The sequence below is a fragment of the Camelina sativa genome, chromosome 18, assembly GCF_030686135.1.
Source record: "Camelina sativa cultivar CO46 ecotype springtype chromosome 18, ASM3068613v1".
Lineage (NCBI taxonomy): Eukaryota > Viridiplantae > Streptophyta > Magnoliopsida > Brassicales > Brassicaceae > Camelina > Camelina sativa.
Genome location: NC_141897.1, coordinates 15676968 through 15699061, shown reverse-complemented (window position 1 = coordinate 15699061; position 22094 = coordinate 15676968). Strand labels below are relative to the sequence as shown.

The 22094-nt window shown below is 34.7% G+C and overlaps 3 protein-coding genes across 3 annotated transcripts; all 3 read left to right on the top strand.

Moving 5' to 3' along the window:
* Positions 1 to 225: 225 nt before the first annotated feature.
* LOC104761298 (uncharacterized) lies at positions 226 to 5054 on the top strand. The gene is made up of 13 exons (XM_010484363.2): positions 226 to 845; positions 1530 to 1740; positions 1818 to 1853; positions 1948 to 2044; positions 2134 to 2176; positions 2254 to 2354; positions 2452 to 2516; positions 2588 to 3081; positions 3159 to 3935; positions 4029 to 4164; positions 4263 to 4331; positions 4415 to 4588; positions 4676 to 5054. The coding sequence occupies exons 1-13, from the start codon at positions 631 to 633 to the stop codon at positions 4787 to 4789; spliced, it is 2532 nt and encodes an 843-aa protein (XP_010482665.1). The 5' UTR covers positions 226 to 630; the 3' UTR covers positions 4790 to 5054.
* Positions 5055 to 5254: 200 nt separating this feature from the next.
* On the top strand, positions 5255 to 7173 carry LOC104761297 (F-box protein At5g52880). Its single transcript, XM_010484362.2, has 6 exons — positions 5255 to 5475; positions 6078 to 6232; positions 6322 to 6409; positions 6499 to 6629; positions 6714 to 6862; positions 6972 to 7173. Exons 1-6 carry the CDS (start codon positions 5264 to 5266, stop codon positions 7068 to 7070), a joined length of 834 nt encoding a protein of 277 aa, XP_010482664.2. The 5' UTR covers positions 5255 to 5263; the 3' UTR covers positions 7071 to 7173.
* Positions 7174 to 9763: 2590 nt separating this feature from the next.
* LOC104761296 (membrane-associated kinase regulator 5-like) lies at positions 9764 to 11446 on the top strand. The gene is made up of 3 exons (XM_010484361.2): positions 9764 to 10800; positions 10894 to 10965; positions 11074 to 11446. Exons 1-3 carry the CDS (start codon positions 9975 to 9977, stop codon positions 11172 to 11174), a joined length of 999 nt encoding a protein of 332 aa, XP_010482663.1. The 5' UTR covers positions 9764 to 9974; the 3' UTR covers positions 11175 to 11446.
* Positions 11447 to 22094: the final 10648 nt, after the last annotated feature.

Sequence of the window (22094 nt, the reverse complement as noted above, 5' to 3'; positions counted from 1 at the left end):
CAATATTTACATATGTGTTTGATTATTTATATATGGTAAGTATATTCAATATTATTGAAAATAATTAAGAATAAGGGTAGCAAAATCAGAAGTGTTTGGATATTATAGAAATAAAATTTGAGGTAAATTGTGGATTTGCCACATCAGCAACTAATATCACCCATAAATATATTTATTTACTAACAAAAAAAAACTTAAATAAAATGAAATAAAAAAACTTCTTTTATGTCCAAAAAAATTAAGTAGTTAAAAAAGTAAATCTTAATTTTTATACATGTTACCATTAAAGTGGCTTTTTCCCGGGAAAGGGTTAAGGAACCGTAAGACTAACCCAAAGGTTTGCTATAAATAGAGAGAGAGATCCATCTTCTCTACACCCGTCAAACCCATCTTCTTCTCCACCTTAAATCTTATTTTACCCTCAAAAACCAAAAAAAAAGAAGAAGATAAAAACTCTTCCTTTACAGAAACAGAGAAGAAAAAAAAAAGATATTTTGAGACAATAAAAGTCTCGATTTTTTCTTCTTTTCCAAGGAATGCTCGTTGAACCCTTCCTAGATCGTGTGATTTAGAATCGAGGGTTCTCTTCTGATTTCTCAAAATCTTTTTCTTTGTTGCTGTTGGTGCAAAATGGAGCAGAAGAGCGTATTGTTATCAGCTTTAGGTGTTGGTGTTGGGTTAGGAATCGGGTTAGCATCTGGTCAAAGTTTGGGTAGATGGGCAAACGGGTCAGGCTCTATAGAAGATGGACTCACCGGAGAACAGATTGAGCAAGAGTTGTTGAGACAAATCATTGATGGCAGAGAGAGTAGTGTCACCTTCGATGAGTTTCCGTATTTCTTAAGGTAACTCAGCAAACAAAAACTAAAGCTCTGTTCTTTGTCTTTTCAGATTTATTATGATACTCTCAACTTAAAAACTCAATCAAAGATTCAATGTTTTTTTTTTTTTTCAGATCTCTGTATTTTAGATAAGATTGTGTTTGATTGAAATAATCAAATAATACCAACTTGGCAAGTTGGTTATGAAATATTTACATCTTCCAGCTGTCAAAAAATATTAAATCTTTGGAAAAAACTTGAAAAGTTTGTTATGTTTTCACTAAATTTTTTGAGAATTTTGATTTCTCTTTGTATTGTTTGGTGGTGAAAGAATCTTAGAATCTATGAGTATATTTGGGTTTTTAGAGAATGATAAAGATAGTAAATGAAAAAGTTTGCTTTATTTTTTATTTTTTTTGGGCCAAGAAAATATTCAGAAAAGGGAGTTAATGAAAGAGAATGATGGGAAAGTGGGGTAGGTTAGTTGCACAATAAGCATGTGGATGATTTGGCAAATAGGAGTCAAGACAATGAGAAAGAGAAATAGAAAGATTCTCACATGTGATTCTACTTGTTTAGTTTCATCCCTTTCATTATTTCGTGTATTTTTCTGCTTCTTTGTTTGTTTCGGATACTATTGAATCCAGTCTGTACTATTTTAATGTTCTTGACAATTTTTAACTCAATCATATGATTGTTTAATGGCAGCAAGAGAACTAGAGTATTGTTGACAAGTGCCGCATATGTTCATCTAAAAGAGTGTGATATATCGAAGCACACTCGGAATCTTGCACCTGCAAGTAAAGCCATTTTACTCTCTGGTCCTGCAGAGTTTTATCAGCAAATGCTTGCTAAAGCTTTGTCTCATTACTTTGAATCAAAGCTATTGCTGTTAGATATAACTGACTTCTCTATCAAGGTAAATCAGTTAATGCATGTTTTCCCATAGTAAAAACAGAATAGCTCCTAAGCATTCTACTCTTTTGGAAACAACAGATACAGAGTAAATATGGATGCACCAAGAGAGAACCTGTAAGTTACTACTTGTCCTGCGTTATTTTCTTTTCTTTATGCTGATGACTTCAGAGAAATGATTCTTGTTTTCTTATCTTTATTGGTCTTGTAGTTTCACAAGAGGTCTATTTCTGAGTTTACATTGGACAAAATGTCGAGTTTTATGGGTTCCTTCTCTATGCTCTCTCAACGTGAAGTTGAACCAAGAGGTTTAAAACAATACAAACTCTTACCTTATTTTCTTCTTTTACTACTTTCAAACATAAACTAAAGAGTTAGCAATTCTTGTAAAATGCAGGGACATTGCGTCGACCAATCAGTGGAAATGATCTTAACTCAAGGTTTGCCTTTGTTTTTCCTGCAAGTTAGTTTTATAGGTTTTTGTCTCTGTGAGCTCACTAGCTCCTTTCAAATTCAGGAGTATGGAGAGCTCTAATCGTCTTCCAAGACACAAAAGAAATGCTTCTGCTGCTTCTGATATCAGTAGCATATCTTCCCGCTCTTCAAGTTCTGTTTCAGGTTTAGCAACTTATTGTTCTATCTTCTTTATACATTGCATATAACTTCAGGCTCGTACGTATAGTTGTGTTAATCTATGCTTTCTTATGCCTTTTAGCTTCCAGCAAACGCAGTACAAATCTATGTTTCGATGAGAAACTTTTCCTGCAGTCACTTTACAAGGTACCAATACACAAATTTGCTAAATTATTTTTCTTGAATGGAGTTTTCACAATTGTAGTCTTTTTCTGCAGGTCTTGGTTACTGTATCGGAAACAAGTCCGTTAATAATATACCTCAGAGATGTTGAGAAGCTTCTTGAATCAGAAAGATTCTACAAGTTGTTCCAACGGCTCTTGAACAAGCTCTCTGGTCCTGTCTTACTTCTTGGCTCAAGAGTATTAGAACCCGAAGATGATTTCCAAGAAGTAGGCGAAGGTGTCTCCGCGCTGTTTCCTTACAACATCGAAATCAGACCGCCGGAAGATGAATCTCAGCTCATGAGCTGGAAATCTCGGTTAGAAGATGACATGAAAATGATTCAGTTTCAGGACAACAAGAACCACATTGCAGAGGTTCTTGCTGCTAATGATATCCAATGCGATGACTTAGCTTCAATATGCCACGCAGATACAATGTGTTTGAGTAACCACATTGAGGAAATTGTTGTTTCTGCTATCACTTATCATTTGATACACACCAAAGAACCTGAATACAGAAACGGAAAGCTTGTGATATCTTCCAAAAGGTGAGTTCAAGAATCTGTTTATTCATTCCCTAACTGATTATTTCAACTAATCAACTGATTCATGAACTTGCAAACAGTTTGTCTCATGGACTAAGTATATTCCAAGAGGGAGGAAACAAATCATTCGAAGACTCCATGAAGCTCGACACAAACACTGACTCTAAGCGTAAAGAAGGAGAAGTGAGTTCAAAGAGCGAGTCAAAATCTGGTTCTGAGAACAAAAACGAGTCAGAAAAATCACTTCCTTCAAACAAGAATGACAATCCATTGCCTCCAAAAGCGCCTGAGGTTGTTCCTGATAATGAGTTCGAGAAGCGTATAAGACCAGAAGTTATACCAGCAGATGAGATTGGTGTGACATTTGCAGATATTGGTTCACTAGACGAAACAAAAGACTCGCTTCAAGAACTTGTAATGCTTCCACTTCGAAGACCAGATCTTTTCCAAGGCGGTCTTCTCAAGCCATGTAGAGGAATCCTATTGTTCGGTCCACCTGGTACTGGCAAAACAATGCTTGCGAAAGCAATTGCAAATGAAGCTGGAGCTAGTTTCATCAATGTTTCCATGTCTACAATCACTTCGAAATGGTTTGGAGAAGACGAGAAGAACGTGAGAGCTTTGTTTACTTTAGCAGCTAAAGTATCTCCAACGATTATATTTGTGGATGAAGTTGATAGTATGTTGGGACAAAGGACAAGAGTTGGAGAGCATGAAGCTATGAGGAAGATTAAGAATGAGTTTATGACGCATTGGGATGGGCTAATGACGAAACCTGGTGAAAGGATTCTCGTTCTTGCAGCTACAAACAGACCGTTTGATCTTGATGAAGCTATCATTAGGAGGTTTGAGAGGAGGTACTAAGCACAGTTTGGTAAAATACAAAAGTTCTAATCAATCTTAAAATAACGGTGACTGATTTTTGTGTGTTTGTGTTGTGAACAAAACAGAATAATGGTGGGACTTCCTTCGATTGAGAGCAGGGAGAAGATCTTGAGAACTTTGTTGTCAAAAGAGAAAACAGAGAATCTTGATTTCCATGAGATTGCACAGATGACAGACGGCTACAGTGGAAGTGATCTTAAGGTTTTTTTTTATCATCTCTAAACAGAACCTAAATAAGTTTTTGTAAAATCAGTGGAAACTGAGTGTTTGTTAAACTTTTTTACTTTTTGTACGAACAGAATTTATGCATCACAGCTGCTTATAGACCAGTTAGAGAGCTGATTCAGCAGGAAAGATTAAAAGATCAGGTAAAAGAACTAAAAGGAACCTCTTGTGCACTCTTTATAGATCAAATTCTCTGCGGATATTGAAATCTCTCTTGTTTGTTTAGGAGAGGAAGAAGAAAGAAGAAGCAGGAAAAAGCACGGAAGAATCAAAAGAAGAAGAAGCAGGAAAAAGCACGGAAAAATCAAAAGAAGAAGCAGCAGGAGCTTCTGAGTCTGAGGAGAGAGTTATTACATTGAGACCATTGAACATGGAAGACATGAGAAAAGCTAAAAATCAGGTCTAACATCTTTATCTCATTTTGAAAAGAAAAAGACATGAGATTGTAAAAATAACTAAGATTTGTTGTTATGTGTGTGTTTTACAGGTAGCTGCGAGTTTTGCATCAGAAGGAGCAGGAATGAATGAGCTGAAACAATGGAATGATTTGTATGGAGAAGGAGGCTCAAGGAAAAAAGAACAACTCACTTACTTCCTCTGAAAAATTGCAAAAAAAATGTAAAATGTATGTTTCTTGATACACAAGATATACATGTAACAAACAGATCCGGCACATCACAAAGAAAGAGTCTTTAATTATTTCTTAGGCCATTCCATTTTGCGGATAACTTTTTAGGTTCCTCTTATTCTCTTTCTTTTTGGATTCTTAGTTTTTTTTCTTCTCAAAACTGTCATTTTTTTCTTATATGTTCATATTTATGTCATTGTGAATTTTTAGTTAAATGTAGTAAACATATTTATATAAATATTTGCTTGTATTTGTTGAGATTTAGGAACTAGGAACTCAATACAATTTATATAGATAAGTGAATTAACCAAGGATTGGAAGTAATTTAAATTGACCCAAAAAAAAATGGAAAACCAAAACTTAACCAAACGAAATCTGTACCGGTTCCGGTTTGAATTGGAAGTAATTTAAATTGACACAAACCGATACAATGAAAAGAGAAAGACGATGATCAATGATTTGTATGAACCCAGAAAAAGAGAGAAAATGAAGAGATACGAAAATCTAAAGGTAGGAGAAGCCCTGTCCAAAAACAATCTATACCCATTTGCTTGCAATGAACTCAGTTCCGTTTTGAGTCTTGCTTACTCTCGATTACCCAAAGATGTCAAAGCTTTGATCTTTCGAGATACCCTCTCCGCTTTTCGTCTTCTTCCTGAGTAAGTTACGAACTTCATCATCTCAAAATTGCGTATTTAGGGTTCTATTGTGCTCTAATTTAGGGTTAATCTGTGTTGAGATTTCGTCCATCTATATGCTGTAGCTGAATTCTTAAGGTTGGTAAGTCTAAAAAATCAATAAAGTTGGGAACTTTTTCATTTAACAATGAAGCAGAGGTGATACGATCTTTGAATGGCTTTACTACTTTTTTTGTCTATCAAATTAGCTTTTGATTCTTTGTGTTTGCTTATACAATTTGGAAACAAATTAGAAAATGTAGAATGTTGTTGTGCCTTTCTTGAATATAATTCAATGTTATGGTTCATATGTATCTGTTGATGAAAAGTCCTGAAACTTCGAACCAAGGGCTTTTCGTATTTACGTTTTCAATTACCAAAGATCATATGTTAAAAGCTAGATTGTTCTGTTTTCCCTTAGTGTGACAACTTATCACTGATAAGTAAAGGCTACTCAAGTCCTATTGTGCATATGTCTCTTAGATTTGTATGGTCTCTTTGTTTCTGCAATTTCTATGTTTCTACTTCTAAATGACTGTTAAGACTAATATTTCAGATTCTTTATTTTTATTGTTTTCATTTAGCGTGAACACATCAGCTGCTGTTTCAGCTGCTAACCTTCTCCTGAAGAGCGTGGAAGCCGTGCTGCCCAAACAGAAGAAGAACTTGGCTATTGTAGAATTCAAGCAGGCAAAAGTAGCACTGAAGAGACGCAGTAAGAGCCCTGAGGAAGATATATGTATGTGTATTTTGTTATCTTTCTTGAAACCTCTTCTTTACTATCGTGAGATAATACTTCACCACGTGCGAATCCTCTTTTTGTTTCAGATATACCTTCACTTCCACAAGATATCCTTATTCACATCTTCAGTTTCCTCGATGTATCGTCCTTACTTTCCTCAGCTCAAGTGTCTCGGTAGCTCCTCTATATTTTCCACATTGCAGAGTCTTTTGCTTCTTCTTTTTTTCCCTTCTACATCTGTTTTGTTTTGTCTGTTTGTATAGCTCATGGAACCAAGCTACGCATGATGACTCTCTGTGGCAATCATTATTTGAAGTTCACTTCTATCACAAACGTGTGATTCGTATTCATTCCAGTATTGATTGGAGAGAAGCCTTTAAGAAAGCATATATCGGTTAGGATTTTTGTCCATGGTTTTTATCTTTCTCCCTTTCAGAAACCAAGCTTTCTCTGTGTAATTTCTAAAGTATACTTGCAGCGGCTAATTCATTGAAGGCGTTAAGATCTGGCCGAGGATACTGTAGTTACTGTGACTCTATTGTTTGGCACAACAACTTGAGATGTCCGAACAAACAATGTCAGTTGAAATCAGGCAACAAGCCGGTCGACCTCATATCAACTCACCAAGTAAGCTTTTCCTCTTTCAGTGCGCCATGGTCACTTCTTTTGTCGCGTTTCTGTTACTTTTTGAGCAAGTTATTTCTCTGTTTTTGGTGGGGTTTTTTTTTCTTTACAGGTTGTCAACTATTTACTGGGGGTAGCGAGTTCTTCTGATGAAAGTGAATCAGATGATGAAGCCGTTCCTGGACTATGGTCTTATCCTACACTACACTGATTTCGTAGCTTAACCAAAACGTCCTTTCAATGTAAACTTTGTTACTCATATATACACATTCATATACATAGTTGTGTACAAATAAAAGTTTGTCTTCACCTAATTAGGCTTGTCCCCCAAATGTGTCTTCGCACCTATGGCTAATTTGAGTGTCATGTTCTTTAAACTAAGATCTCCAAGCTATTATGTTTCGAATAGGTGACTCAAGGAACTATAGAATTGAAAAGAAAAAAAATTGGAAAGACATTTAAAGGGATTGAAGTGGAATTGATTAATTAATCTCCTCGCCTGATCTCTGTTTTAAAAACAGTGAGGAGAAGTTGAGTAAGCCAATGGGTAAGAAATACACAATGTCAATGTTTATTGTGTACATATAATGATAAAAAGTCGTGGAACGCATTTACATTGGTGTTTTTTGTTTTTCTAATGAAGCACATTTTTGTCAAGATAAGAGCTAATATTGAATTATATCTTCAAGTTTTCTTTATGTTGTTAAAGACTTAAAGTATATACATAATCACCTAACTTTTTATAGGCCAAAACATAAAAGTTCGTTCTACTCCGAATAAACAATACTAGATAGATGTTATGATGCATACACACATGACACATTCCATGACAATTTCGTGGATGTAGTTAAGTTACTAATACTAACGTATTACATATGAGTGGGCATAGCTTTTGTATTATTCTACAAGTCATATTTAGGTCTAACTGTTATACGCACTTTAGTCGGCATAGCTCCATGCTACCCGTAGAAAACTATTAGTCCTCATTTTCTTCTTTTTTGTCACCTACAATTGAAAATAGTTTAACTACAGCCAAATATAATCCAGATTTTAGAAAAAAAAAAATTTGAACTATAGTAACAAAAAGCAATCTAAATGTAATTAAGTAACCAAGGGAACTTGATTATTTTGGTTTGTTGGTTACTTGGTTCATAGGTTTGCTGCATTGAACGCAACAATACCATAACAGTTTTAGAAGCTTAAGATCAAATCGACATACAGAAAAACAAAGTTGGGAAGAAATTATAAAAAGTAAGAAATAAAGTTAGGCCAATGAGTAACATATTAAAAAGTAAAAATTCTCGCTTGTGTTAAAGTTATAAAACAAAGTGTTTAACAAAAGAAAAAAAAAGAATGTAAAAGCAAACTCTTCTTTAAAGTTTAAAGTGAAAGAGGTGTAAAATTTTGAACTTCATGAACGAAAGAGCTTTTCAAGTCAAAGCTTTTGAGGTTAAAAACCATTGATATACTCAGATATATATATATATATATATATATATACATAATAAATTTATAACAAGTATAAACAACTTATTCTTTAAGAGTAGAGACAAAAGGAAAAATTGAAGTATGCAATGGACCAACAATACTTTTGTCATGGAAAGAACCCCGAGTTATATCTTTAAACACTACTAAGGTCAGAGTTCAGACCGTCAGAGAGCTAAACTCTTCTTTCTTCTTTTTTTTTCTTTTCTATGTAGTAAATGTTTCTTTTTGTCATTCTTCTTTATTGTATTTATGTGTTTTACATCTTGTCTTGTTTTTCTTTCTATCTTATTAGGTTATTTATTCGTAAGAGTCAATTTGAGGTTTCTTAACAACAGTTTAAAAATATAAGAGCATTATTGCAAAGATATGTTTGTTTTATCGATTTGTTGAAATATATGTGGGAAATAGATTTATTAAGGTTATATAACATTAACTGAAAGTTTACATGATACTATGGTAAATGTTGTTGAATATACTAGTTTTATGTTGCTTTTTGTTAATATATATATCACGTAAGACATAAAAATATTTAAGTTGAGTATGCAAACATACACGCAATCCTATAAAAATGTATCAACCATATTGTACTACTGTAAAGTTGCTTGGCCACATAACCGAAATTATAAATTTTGGTTAGCAATTTGGTTAGACCTAAAACATGTAGCAAAATACATGCGTTCTTTTACCAAATCCAAATGTAGCCTAACCCACGAGTCATGTTGAGGAGGACGATCATGTTGATGAGGCCAAACCACGAGTCACACTCTTTACCTTTCGCTTCCGGTTGAGTGTGTGCAGTTCTCATTTTACCAAAGGTGCAATTAGAATGTAGGTTACAGGAGTTTCTTGTTCTTCCATTATGCTTCCTCAGTTTCTCTCCTCAGTCCTTTCATACTTCTCTTTGTTGCTCTTTAATTTTATTTTATTAAGTTTGACATACAAAATAATTAAATAGACAATCTTCTTAATTTACTCTAATATATAATATTATGCCTTAAAATTATATGCCTTAAATAATATGCAATTTTTATTAATTTAGTTTTTTTTCTGTGAACTTTTTTATTAATTTAGTAAATTCATTATATATAATAAAGACATAATATTACGTGTTTTATAACCTGATGAGTGTTAGATTTTAGAAAATTAAATACAAAAATATATCTATGAATGTCTAAAAATATAAACAGCCTATTTTAAAAAATCAAAAATTAAAAAATAAAAAGCACTTTAGCTTAAAGAGAAAGCTACTACCATATGTGTCAATGGCATAGAAACACAACAGATAGAACAAATTGTTTAACCTGTGCCAAAAAAAAAAAGAGCAAAGTAAAAGAAAAAGAAAAAGGAACAAAAAAAAAAAAAAAAAAAGCTCCAAAACCAAAAAATATATTAAAAAGAAAAAAATCTCTCTCCTCTACAAAAAAAAATGCCATTTTCATTTATCTTTTCTTCTTCCTTTCCAAGAAAAAAAAAGATTAAAACCCATTTCGAAAAAGCTCACCTTCTCTTCTCTTTCTTCTTCCTTTCTATATATATAAATCCTTTACCTCTCCATATCCGTTGACAAAGCCAAACTCTTTACTCTCTCTCTCTCTCTTTCACCATTAGTCTCTCTCTCTCTCTCTCAATGGAAGCTCTAAGCTTTATGAAGTTCTGGTTAACAACCACCAACACAACCATCAAACCCCGCCGTGAAACCAGAATCTCAGAGTCCGCCGTCAATTCCACCACCGCACCAGAAAGTCCCGAACTTGACCTCTGCGGCGAAGGAGACGACTCATTCTTCGAGCTCGAGATCTCTCTCTCCGATTTCAAAACAGAGAGACTCGAAACAACCACCACGTTCTCTGTTTCCAACAAAAGCAAAATCCTCCCTTTCGTCGACATCGCCACCACGAAACCACAGCAGTCTCCGACCACTCTCCTTAAATCCGGCCCAAAGTTTCGAGCTTTCTCGTTCAAGAAGTCAACGACGACGAAGAAGAAAGAAGAAAACAACAGAAGCCTAAACATGAGGTTCAGAACCGACGACGAAACAATGACGAGTTTCAGAAAAACGGCAAGCATTGGGAGGCTACAACAACTAGACGACACGATGTTCGACGGCTCTGTTTCCCCTGTTTCGTCATCTTCTTCTTCTTCGTCCAAGAGATTCTTCAGTCTCATAAAGCCTCTATACACTAAAACGACGAAGAAACAGAGCAGTGGCAGCGGTGTATCTTCCTCGATTACTTCTCCGACGTCTTCACCGGCGGCGAGGGAGAAACAGAGGAGTAATCTTCCATCGGGGATAAGAAGTGTGAGGAGACAGCTTGGGAAAAGCCGGTCAGCTTCTGCGGCTATAGGAGGGATGTCTCCGGCTAACAGAGTCGTCGATGAGTCTTTTCAAGTTCAACAAGATGGGATTCAAAGTGCCATCCTTCATTGCAAAAAATCGTTTCATGGCTCAAGAGGTATGTTAATAAAAACAGAGTAATTAATTTCTCTGTAATTTTTTTAATTTGATTATTTTGGTTAATAATTTTTATTTTTGTTTACTTTTTCAGAATCTTCTTTGTTATCAAGATCTACTAGTGAATCTTCTTCACAAGAGAAACTAAGTACTTCGTCTTCTGAAGGTAATTAAACTAAAAAAAAAACTTGTAATTTTGATGATAATATTATAAGGTTTGAAGTGTGATTATGAAAGATAAAAATGCTAATTAAATTTTTTGTTGTTTTTGTAGATTCGTATTTGTTTCCAAGGATTGGAAGTGATACAATGTCGGAGAAATCAATGGATAGCTTGAGTTCAATTAAGGAACAACGGGAGAAGATTTGCGATTAGGGTTTTAATTTTGTAAAAATATATAGTATGAAATTAGATTAGTTTGCAGGATTTTTAGTTATTTTGTAAAATTAGTTTTAAAAATGAAGATGGTGATGATGATGATGATGATGATGATGATGACAAAAACAGATAAATCTTGTGGCAGAGTCCCATATTAGTGAAGGGTGTTGTTTTATCTGCCTTTTGTATAGTGATGTATCATTATGTGAATCCTGACACTTCAGAATTGAAAAAATCTTATTATATATGGTAAATATATATTTATTACATATCTATGTCGTCTTCGTTTGTCACACACCTCTCAATGTATTGTGTCACCCTTACTAGAAAAAAAAAAACCTTAAGAATATTTTCTAGTGAAGAAATTGTAGCTTTGAGCTTTTGATTAAGGAATGTTTAGAGAACGAGAACAGTAAAATGCGTTCAGTAAAAAATAAAATGTTGTTAATGCAAATATTATAAACCAAACGATACTGTAATTTTTGGCTTAACCTTTGTACCACAATACTATATGAAACAAATAAAAATTATTGAATTCGTTTATGCAAAACATGATTTTAAGAATTATGACAAGGAGTAAATGTATCAAATTGATGACTCTATAATCAAAGAAATAGCTGAAGTTATTTAATCCATTTCATTATTTTACGTAGCTGTTTAGTTTTGCCAACTACTGAAAGCGAACACCATCAAATTAGATTTACTTTGGTGTATTGATCATATCACTTCATTAGGATAGGAGCCTAGGAGGTGGGTAGTAGAAAAAAATTATGATATGTTGATTTGATATTAAATCTAATATCAACTATCAAACTATATGAAAACTCAAGATTTATCAGAAATAAAATCAAAACTAAAGTAAACTTTTCAGATTGTATGTAATTTTCTTACCCTGGCGAAAATGTTAATAAAAATAAAAGTTCAAACTTTAAATATTTTGGAATTCTTTTCTCACTTTCGCATTTGGAAGTGACTTGACAGTCACTGGGTCCATTATTTTTTTTTCTCATTTTCACTACTTTTCTTTCTGCTATTTCACTTTCCAAGAAAATATATATACATGAAATCTGACAGTACTAATTCATCATGCTGACCTATTTTTATTTATTTATCTATGTGTATATAGTATCTATCAGCCTATCAGATTACTTTTAACTTTTTCAGATTCTCATTATTTCACATAATCTAATCTTTTGAATCTATGTTCAAATTTATTTTGTCACCTACAAGGCTACAACCTCAAACAAAAATCGGATTAAAAACACAATTTACACTATATATATCCAAAATTTTGCTCCACTTGTAACTTGTAAGTTTCAGATTTTGGACGGCAATAATGGCCAGCACGTTGAATGTTTTTTTTTCCAATATATGTTTGATCAATTTATGAATATTTTTGTCTGTGTGAACTATAAAAATCAACTATGAAAATAAACTTTTTTGAGTACTAAAGTCAACTGAATATTTTATTACTGTACTCGTTATAAAATTGTGTTAGCGAATGCAATCCATTCTTGACTTAGAACTATTTATTTTTTTGGATTTAATGCATGCGTTAGCAAACGACCAAAACGAGTGACATAAGTATTTATTTTAAGGTTATTAGACAAATCTTGCAAGTGAGAGTTTTGGATCCCACCACAACAACCGACTAGAGTCACCTAACAAAAGTTCGAACACAAACATTAAAAAGAAGTTCAAAAATCGTAATTTCTACTTTCTTCTTCAAACGTAAACAAGAGAGTAAAAAATAGTTACCCATTTAATATGGGTGTAAAATAGAGAACATAAGACGACAACAATTTATGAGGTTTGACAAATGTGTCTAATTGCTAAACTTTTATAATTGAAAAAAATATATATCGAACAAAATCTTTAGCTCAACATAGTGACATTCGCAAAAGAATCACACACTCGTATCGATATTTTTCCTAAATTATATGATTAACAATAATATACTGTATTAAAGTTACTCATTCAGAGAAAAACAACAAATAAAAATAGAATAGAATGGCCTTTATGTCTTTAACAGAGACCAGACCACGTGGTCTTCGAAACACAGGCTCAAAAGAAAAGTGCAAGAAAGCTCGCAGAGAAAGGAGTAGAGCCACGAGACAAGAGCCATCTGCTTTCTTACACGGAACTGAACAACCCGAACCGGTCAAAGTTAAAAAGACCGAGCAGGTCTTGAATCTTGATCAGATTTATATTTTCATACTAGCTAGTATATGAACTAATAAGTTTGTAACAATTTGGTGGATAATAAATGTAGATTTGAATATTCAAGAAAGAGTTATGACAGTTTGGTTTTTGGGTTGTGTGTGAGATAGGGAGAGAGATGCTTGTGGCGAAGTGAACACACCATTACACAATAACATCTTTACGCGTTTTATAAATTGTTGCAACTTCTCCACTACAATATCAATATGGCGTTCGTTACAAGCTCTGACCATCGTGTCCTCTTCTTCTTCCACTCATATTATTAGTATTTTTTTTCCTTTTCGCCTCGTTACTTTAATCTCATTTTTTGGGGGAGGGGTTTTATACTTTTATCTTCGTTCAAGTTACAAGAAAACTTCCTTCATGTATATGGACCATACTAACTTGAGAAACATGTCAATAATTATTTACGTTAGTGTCAATTTAGTTTCTCTTTCATTTATTTAAACGTATGTTATGTATCACTATCTTTTTCAAAAATAAAAGAGGACAGAGAGAGATGGTGCGAAAATGTTGACCTAAGAAGTAGCCCGACTGAAAAAGTATTGGGTCTAAAGTCTAGGTCAAGATGATAACCACTCAAATGAAAATTTGACCTTACTTCTTCTCTCTTGTGCTACTTTTTTCCTTTCCATCATACAAATTCATCCTCAATTTCGTATTGAGGAAAAAAAGAACAATCAAGAAAGAAAGAATGAGTATAGTGGAAAATTTTCAAATCCATTGTTCACATCATCTTTTGGGGTTCTCAAGTGTCTCTGATTGATAGACTAACCATAAAAATCAACTTATTCAGTTACCAGAAGAGACAATTCACTGATCTTCTCGACACAATAATAAAGCTTGCCCTGAATATATTACAAGACCAAAAAAGGGAAATTTAGCTTATAATAATAATTAAAAAAAAAATCAGTTCTATTCAAACATGTACAATTGCAGCAGAAGCATAAGGGCATGCCATCAGTCATCCTCTAATAAGTGTCTTAAATATTAATTAATAATAATCTTATCTAAAATCTCCCACTAACTTCTATTTATTTTTTTCTCCTCCATTGGTCATCTTTTACATATGAATGTCTTAAGAATGAAAGAACACAAATATATTACATTGTTGATTCTTTGACAACAAGCAAAAAAAATCTCAAACTAGAGTTTTGATTCTAATAGAGTTTTGATTCCAAATGACACCTAAAAGCTCCAGTACATGAAGACACAAAAGCCAGTTGTAGATAGGAGAGTGAAACACCTTAAGAAGTTGATGGTCACCAAGTGGAGGACTGAGTTGCAGAGAACAAATCAGCAAAAGCTCTCTCCGGTGCCAAATCCTGCAGTTTCCAACAAAGAGAAGGAAACTGTAATATCTGATAAAGTCTACCCCAAAATCACCTAGACACTCTAAATTGAATCTGTTCAAAGTTAAAACAACGCTGATTTTCTTCTCCACAGTAGATTGAACTTTCTTATTGCAGTCACATCCTCTAAAGTCATCATCTATACTCAAACATAGAACACACCAAATAGGAACAAGAAAAGATGCTACACATGACACAAAATTACATCAACTAAAACCACATAGAAATACACAAGAGAGAAAATGGAACTTAATCCCAATAATAGTAACATGACTAACACCAAACCGGAACAAAGTTATCTCAGCTGATAATATCAAATAAATAAGCAAACTCCTCATCAATTGCCACATAACCTATAACCAATTATTCTGTCATCAATACATGGTAAGGCTAATGAGAACTAAATAAGTAGTAGCAAAAGGGTCACACATTGAGTTAACTACATCACAAAAACCAACAGATCAAATGCCCTCAATCAGTATACAATGAATTCGAACTCAATTGTTACAGATGAACTTGTAAAAAACCATTACCAGATCCAACACGAAAATCAGAAACACAAACGAGAGCATCATATTTTTAACTACCAATCAAAATTCAAACTAAAACCCAGATCAACAATTATCACCAAAGGGGAAACAAACCAAAAAAAATGAAAGCTTACCAGCAGAAGAACCCACGAGAAGGATCCTATTATAGAATTTGTATCAAGAACACCTTTCAAGCTTAAGAACACAAAAGTAAAAGAATTACTCTCTTTATTGATCTTTAGGAAAAATCTCTCAAAAACCTAAAGCCCTCTTGTTCTCTCTTAAACTCTTAAAGGTATACCACACCTTGGCAACTCTTTATATAGAGATCTCTCTAGACTAATTTCATTTTTCACAATAGGTAAACTAACATTATTTAGATGACTCCTAAATAGAAATAATCATATTCCATAACTTGATAGGATTAGGATAGCTTGCACTCCAAGCTATCTTCAAGCTTAACCAACATTCTCCCCTTTAAGCTTGAAATCACATTTTGACACATCTTGAACTCCTATAAGATCTCTCATCTCCTTAAATTTAATCCTACCAAGAGCTTTGGTTAGGATATCAGCTTTCTGTTCTTCACCAGAAATGTGCTCCACCTCCACCTGTTCATTCTCTACACACTCACGTATAAAATGATATCTCTTGTGAATGTGCTTGCTGCGACCATGGAAAACAGGATTCTTAGTGAGTGTTATCGTCGACTTGTTATCTAGCAGAATCGAGACCTTCTCACAAGGTTCTCCGGTAACTTCACCTAGAATCTCTTGTAACCAGATTGCTTGCTTTGTCGCCTCCGTGGCAGCCATAAATTCAGCTTCACACGATGATAAAGCCACCGTATCAAGCTTCTGAGAACACCAAGTAATAGGACACTCATTCAAATAGAAAACATGACCACTCGTACTTCTACCATTATCTTCGTCCACATTGTGACTACTGTCACTGAAACCGACCAGTTGAGCATTCTTCTCTCGCTTATAAACAAGGCCATAAGAACGAGTTCCCTGCAAATACCTCAGTATATGTTTTAACGCCGCACCGTGAGACTCCTTGGGATCATGCATGTAACGACTTAGAACACCAACAAAGTACGCAAGATCAGGAAGTCTGAATCAAGTAACGAAGGCATCCAATCGTCCTCCGATACTTCTTGACATCAATACTCTTCTCAGTTTGATCTTTAGAGAACTTAACACCAAAGTCCATGAACTGCATTACACTCTCCCATACCAGTTTCACTCAGGATCTTATCAGCATATCTTTCTTGTTTAAGAATAATACCAAAGTCAGATTGAGAAACTTCAATGCCGATGTAGTACGTAAGCTTACCGAGGTCACTCATATCAAATTTCAACGCCATTCGCCTTTTAAAGTCCAGGATTACTTCAAGGCTCGAACCTGTGACAAGAAGGTCATCAACATACACAACCACAATAAGACGATGCTCCTTCTCTTGCTTATGAAACATAGAGGGTTCCTTAGAACACTTCACCAAGTTAAGCTCCTTGAGAATCTGCTTCAGCTTATTGTTCCAAGCTCTAGGTGCTTGCCGAAGTCCGTATGAGGCCTTGTATAGCTTGTAGACCTTATCCTCACTTCCTAGAATAACAAAAACTTCTGGCTGATTATCATAAACATCCTCCTTCAGCTCCCCATGAAGAAACACAGCTTTTACATCAAGATGATGTATCTCCCATCCGTTAGAGGCTACTAGAGTGATGATAAAGCGAATTGTTTCAATGCGTGCTACAAGGGCAAACACCTCATCAAAATCAATCCCATGACGCTGCACATAACCTTTAGCCACAAGTCGTGCCTTCTACTTATTTATGCTTCCATCAGAATTGCGTTTAATCTTAAATACCCACTTTACACTGATAGGTTTAGCTCCAAGAGGAAGATCAACCAGATTACATGTATTATTCTTGATAATTGAGGACAATTCTTCTTGACACGCTTGTAGCCAAACTTTCTCACTCTTAGCTTTATTAAAATCCCATGGCTCTTCATTGAGTGCAAACAGCAGACGTTCGACCTCTGCTTCTGCAAAAAGTATATATTCCTGCAGATAGCTTGGTTTCCTTGTTACTCTAGCTGACCTTCGCAATTCTTGTACTTCTTGATTCTGATCCTCGTCCTCCTCATGATCACCTTGATCTTGATCGTTTTCAGTTTCAGAAAACTCATCTTCTTCTATATCTCTATCAAAACTGTGACTCTGCTCACGACTCTGTTCGCGAGTCTGTTCACGCGTGTCCTCTGTTTCTCCGTAACTCCCTTCTTCTCTTAAACCGTTATTACCAAAGGCTCCAAAAGTAAGAATGAAGGTTCCTGAACCATCAACATCTTCATTACCTGTATTACACCATCTCCAGCTCTTTTGTTCATCAAAAACTACATCTCTACTCACTGTTATTCTTCGGCTTGCAGGATCCAACAAACGATAAGCCTTCAATCCTGGCTCAGTTCCCAGGTGCACAAGCATTCTAGTTCTATCATCAAGCTTCTTCAGGTGTTGAACTTCAGTCTTTGCATAGATTATACATCCGAATACTCGGAGGTGCTCCACATTCGGCTTCTTCCCCTTAAATGCTTCGTATGGGGTTTGATTAACAAGTGCTCTGGTAGCCACTCTGTTTATTAGATATGTAGTATGTCTAATAGCTTTTCCCCATAGATAATTAGGCATGTTCATATGCTTTAAGAGGCTCCTGGTCATCTCCATCATTGTTCGATTTCGTCGTTCTACTACACCGTTCTGCTGAGGTGTATAAGGTGCGGTTAACTGCCTTTTGATCCCAGTTTCTTCAAAAAAACGTTGAAACTCTTGTGATAGGAACTCACCACCTCGATCAGTTCGAAACTTTTTAATTGTCCTGCCCGTCTCTTGTTCAACTGTTGCTTTGAAGGATTTATACTTGCTAAAAGCTTCGCTTTTTTCCTTCAAGAGAAGCGTCCACATGTAGCAATCATCTATCAGAACAAAGACATACCGGTTTCTAGACAGTGTAGATGGAGTAATAGGACCACAAAGATCCCCATGGATAAGCTCTAGCACATGTGTTGCTCGAAACGATGTTGACTGTGGAAAAACTCTTCTCACCTGTTTACCAAGTAAACATGATGCACAAACCTCCTTCTCGACCTCAAGGTTTGGCATTCCTAAGACAAGTTTATGCTTTATCATTGTCTTCATACTCTCACTTCCAATATGTCCTAATCGTGAATGCCACTTGCTTGAATTACCCGAAGATATAAGCTGTAAACACTTGGGGTTCTCTGCTTCCATAGGCACCTTGTACAACCGATTTCTAGACCTTGCAGCTTTTACCAACAGTCGACCATCCTGATCATGCAATGTCAACACGTCACCACGCATTCGAACATCACACCCGGACTCAGCAACCTGTCCAAGGCTTATAATATTGCTTCTTAAGTCAGGTATGAAGTAGACATCAGCTAAAACCTTACGATCCCCATTCTTAGTAATAAAGAGAATTGATCCTTTGCCTTTTATATTTATGCGTGAGTCGTCTCCAAACCTGACCTTACCTGTGACTGTCTCATCATGCTTTGAGAAGTATGACCGATTACCAATCATGTGGTTACTTGCCCATTGTCTAAGTGCCACACATTATCACCATCAATACCTATTTCAAACTTGTTTGGTTTCATATTACGCTCATTAAGATAAACTACTTCGTGCATCATTAATGCGTTAGCGGTTTGTGTGTCCTCTTCCTCATTCTCATGTGTCTCCTGCAACTTGAGTAGCCTATCCGGAAAATTAGACGTATAGTATCCTACTTTATCACAACGATAGCAGATTACTTTAGATGTATCCCTTTCTTGTCTATATCCATCATTATAGCGACCACGTCCTCCGCGACCATAAAATCTACCACCTTGACCTCTGCCTCTACCTCTTCCTGCATTATAGCTTTCTTGATAGGGTTGATGATCTGTATTTGCATACATGAGCTTTCCTTGATCATCATGTAGAGCTTCTTCTTCACCACTAATTATTTCTTCATAAGCCTTTAAACGACCAACAATATCTTCGAAAGATGTGGTGTTTAGATCGAGCACTTGTTCAAGAGCAGCAACAATATGATTGTATTTCCTCCTTGGCAAGCTGTTAAGAAACTTCTTAACAAGCTTTGGTTCTTCGATATCTTCTCCTAAAGATTCTGATTTTGTAGAAAGTTCAGAGAGTCTTCCAACAAAATCATCAATTGTGTCGGATTCTTTCATCTTAATCATATCAAACTCAGCAATCAATGTTTGAAGTCTCGCTTCTTTAACCCTCTCAGCACGGATGTGCGTGGTTTTTATTGCATCCCAAACTGCCTTGGAGGTTTTAATATTACCAACTTGCAGGAGTTAGGCTTCTGGATCGATTGAAACAGGAGAGCTCTAGCCATATCATTCTTCTCTATGTCGTCTTCCCCTGGTTCGATGGTCTCCCACACTTTGTTAACCTTTAGCGCCACCGTCATACGCATCGACCATACCGTATAATCAGAGTTCAGCATAGGACATTGTATTGAAGACGGACCGTTCTCCTTGGATTTGCTAGTTGTAGTTGCATAGTTTGTAGGAATTAGATCACCCATGTTAGCTACACACAACGACTTCTCCTCCCTAGTTTCTTCTTCTTTACCACGCCGAGGATAAATAGAACACAGATCTTTTGCTCTGATACCAAATATAGGATTTGTATCAAGAACACCTTTCAAGATTAAGAACACAAAAGTAAAGAATTACTCTCTTTATTGATCTTTAGGAAAAATCTCTCAAAAACCTAAAGCCCTCTTATTCTCTCTTAAACTCTTAAAGGTATACCACACCTTGGCAACTCTTTATATAGAGATCTCTCTAGACTAATTTCTTTTTTCACAATAGGTAAACTAACATTATTTAGATGATTCCTAAATAGAAATAATCCTATTCCATAACTTGGTAGGATTAGGATAGCTTGCTCTCCAAGCTATCTTCAAGCTTAACCAACACCTATGAACACCAACATTCTCACAAAGCCACCGACAAACAGCAACCACATCCTTGACCTCAGCAAAGCCGGTAAGAGTAGCTCTTCCCGTGGATTTGCCATCACCTCTAATATCGAAAGTAACAGCCTCGAAACCCTTTGACGCCAATTCAGAAGCTATGCCTTTGAGCAGAGCTTGACAACCACTGAGAAGCGAGAAAGGGAGGACCAATACATTGTCGTTGGCTACTTGTTCATTTCTGGGTTTGAGGATTCTAGTGTGAAGCTTCACCCCTTCTTCTTATTCAGAGATCAATTTTGTGTGGAAACCGATGAGGACTTCGATTGGGTTGTTCTACTCGATTTTGAAAAATCGATTCATACTCTCGTTTGGTTTCGTTTGTGTCGAGAGAGAGGGAATCAAATGAAGAGAAGAGAAAAAAAAACAATTGAAACCAATAAAATTTTGACACGTTAGGTGTCTCTTAATATCTAAAACACTCTGGACAGAGACACATGTCTCTGGAAATTCCCGATTAAAACATTATTTTTCATTCATTTAATTATTAAAAAAATATAAGACTGATGGGAATGCTCTAAGGATCCTATCTAAGTATCTAACACATCGATTATACAATAATTTTTGTTGAATATGTGTATTTAATGTAGCCTTTAACTTAAGATTTATTTTCAATATATTGAAATATATGCTTAATATAAAATTTATAGAAACCTATAAATTATTTGTAGACCATGTGCATAGTTCGTTTGATTCAGGTCAGCATAATAAATGGTACAGATAGAAAAAAAACATTTCAAATGAATAAACACAAGAATAGTATATGGTTGAATGGCTTAAATATATAACTAACCCTTTAAATATGGTTGTTATATACATATGGCTAATAATAATCGAATTTAACAACCATCAATGATTTACTTTGAAAAATGAACAATTGTTTTTCTTTTCTTTTTTCTTTTTTAGCCTTCATAATAATGTTTATTTATATATTTGACCCAATTTTAACCGATGGTTTACCTAGCAAACCAAAAAAAAAAAAAAATCAAAAATAAGTTAAGTTAGCAACAAGGAAACTTATTTAACATATTATTGTCTCCAACATAAAAAGATTAATAAGAGTTGATCGTGGAAATAAATTAAGAAAAGGTGTACGTTTTAAAAAATACCATACAAACTATGATAACATCATGAAGCTATTCTTTTTGTAAACTCATGATGCTATTTATTAGTTGCTGTATATGAATTTACCAAAATAGTTAAGTATTGTTTTAATAGAGTCTCATTCTAGTACATGTTTGCAACATGTTCTCCAGTGTTCCAATATTGTCTACTCTGGCTGTTGGTCCATCTTAAAAATTAAATATGAAATTGAAAGAAGTTATAACAATAAGCTCATAAACAATGTATTGGTTTAAAAGTCTCTATTAGATGTCTTCCCAAAAACTAATTACATAAACCGAGTGAAAATCTATCAAACCTTCAATCAACTAACAAAATATGCAGTACATGACTAAATTTTTAATCAATTTTGACAAAAATGAGTGTATTTTTCTTATGGGTGTCAAAATGGATCAAGACTAATGGTTCAACTCAAATAAAAAATCCTAATTAATTGAAAATTTTAACCATAATGACTTGATGGATTAAATGAGTTGATGATCAAATGAGTTAATGAGTCAAATGAGTTTAGTTATAATAGGTTTATGAGTTAACGGACTAACCTATCAATTTCAACATTATCAACTTCGTATCATCAATATCATCATAAGAAAAGAAAAAAATATTTTCAAAACA

What these genes read in the sequence shown, in the direction of transcription:
- LOC104761296 (XM_010484361.2), top strand. Translation starts at nt 9,975, where the DNA reads ATGGAAGCTCTAAGCTTTATGAAGTTCTGGTTAACAACCACCAACACA. An exon ending in ATCGTTTCATGGCTCAAGAG is followed by an intron (nt 10,801 to 10,893) that starts GTATGTTAATAA and finishes TTACTTTTTCAG; the next exon opens with AATCTTCTTTGTTATCAAGA. An exon ending in AAGTACTTCGTCTTCTGAAG is followed by an intron (nt 10,966 to 11,073) that starts GTAATTAAACTA and finishes TTGTTTTTGTAG; the next exon opens with ATTCGTATTTGTTTCCAAGG.
- LOC104761298 (XM_010484363.2), top strand. Translation starts at nt 631, where the DNA reads ATGGAGCAGAAGAGCGTATTGTTATCAGCTTTAGGTGTTGGTGTTGGG. An exon ending in GGAAATGATCTTAACTCAAG is followed by an intron (nt 2,177 to 2,253) that starts GTTTGCCTTTGT and finishes TTTCAAATTCAG; the next exon opens with GAGTATGGAGAGCTCTAATC. An exon ending in CTTGTGATATCTTCCAAAAG is followed by an intron (nt 3,082 to 3,158) that starts GTGAGTTCAAGA and finishes ACTTGCAAACAG; the next exon opens with TTTGTCTCATGGACTAAGTA.
- LOC104761297 (XM_010484362.2), top strand. Translation starts at nt 5,264, where the DNA reads ATGATCAATGATTTGTATGAACCCAGAAAAAGAGAGAAAATGAAGAGA. An exon ending in TCCTCAGCTCAAGTGTCTCG is followed by an intron (nt 6,410 to 6,498) that starts GTAGCTCCTCTA and finishes CTGTTTGTATAG; the next exon opens with CTCATGGAACCAAGCTACGC. An exon ending in CTTTAAGAAAGCATATATCG is followed by an intron (nt 6,630 to 6,713) that starts GTTAGGATTTTT and finishes GTATACTTGCAG; the next exon opens with CGGCTAATTCATTGAAGGCG.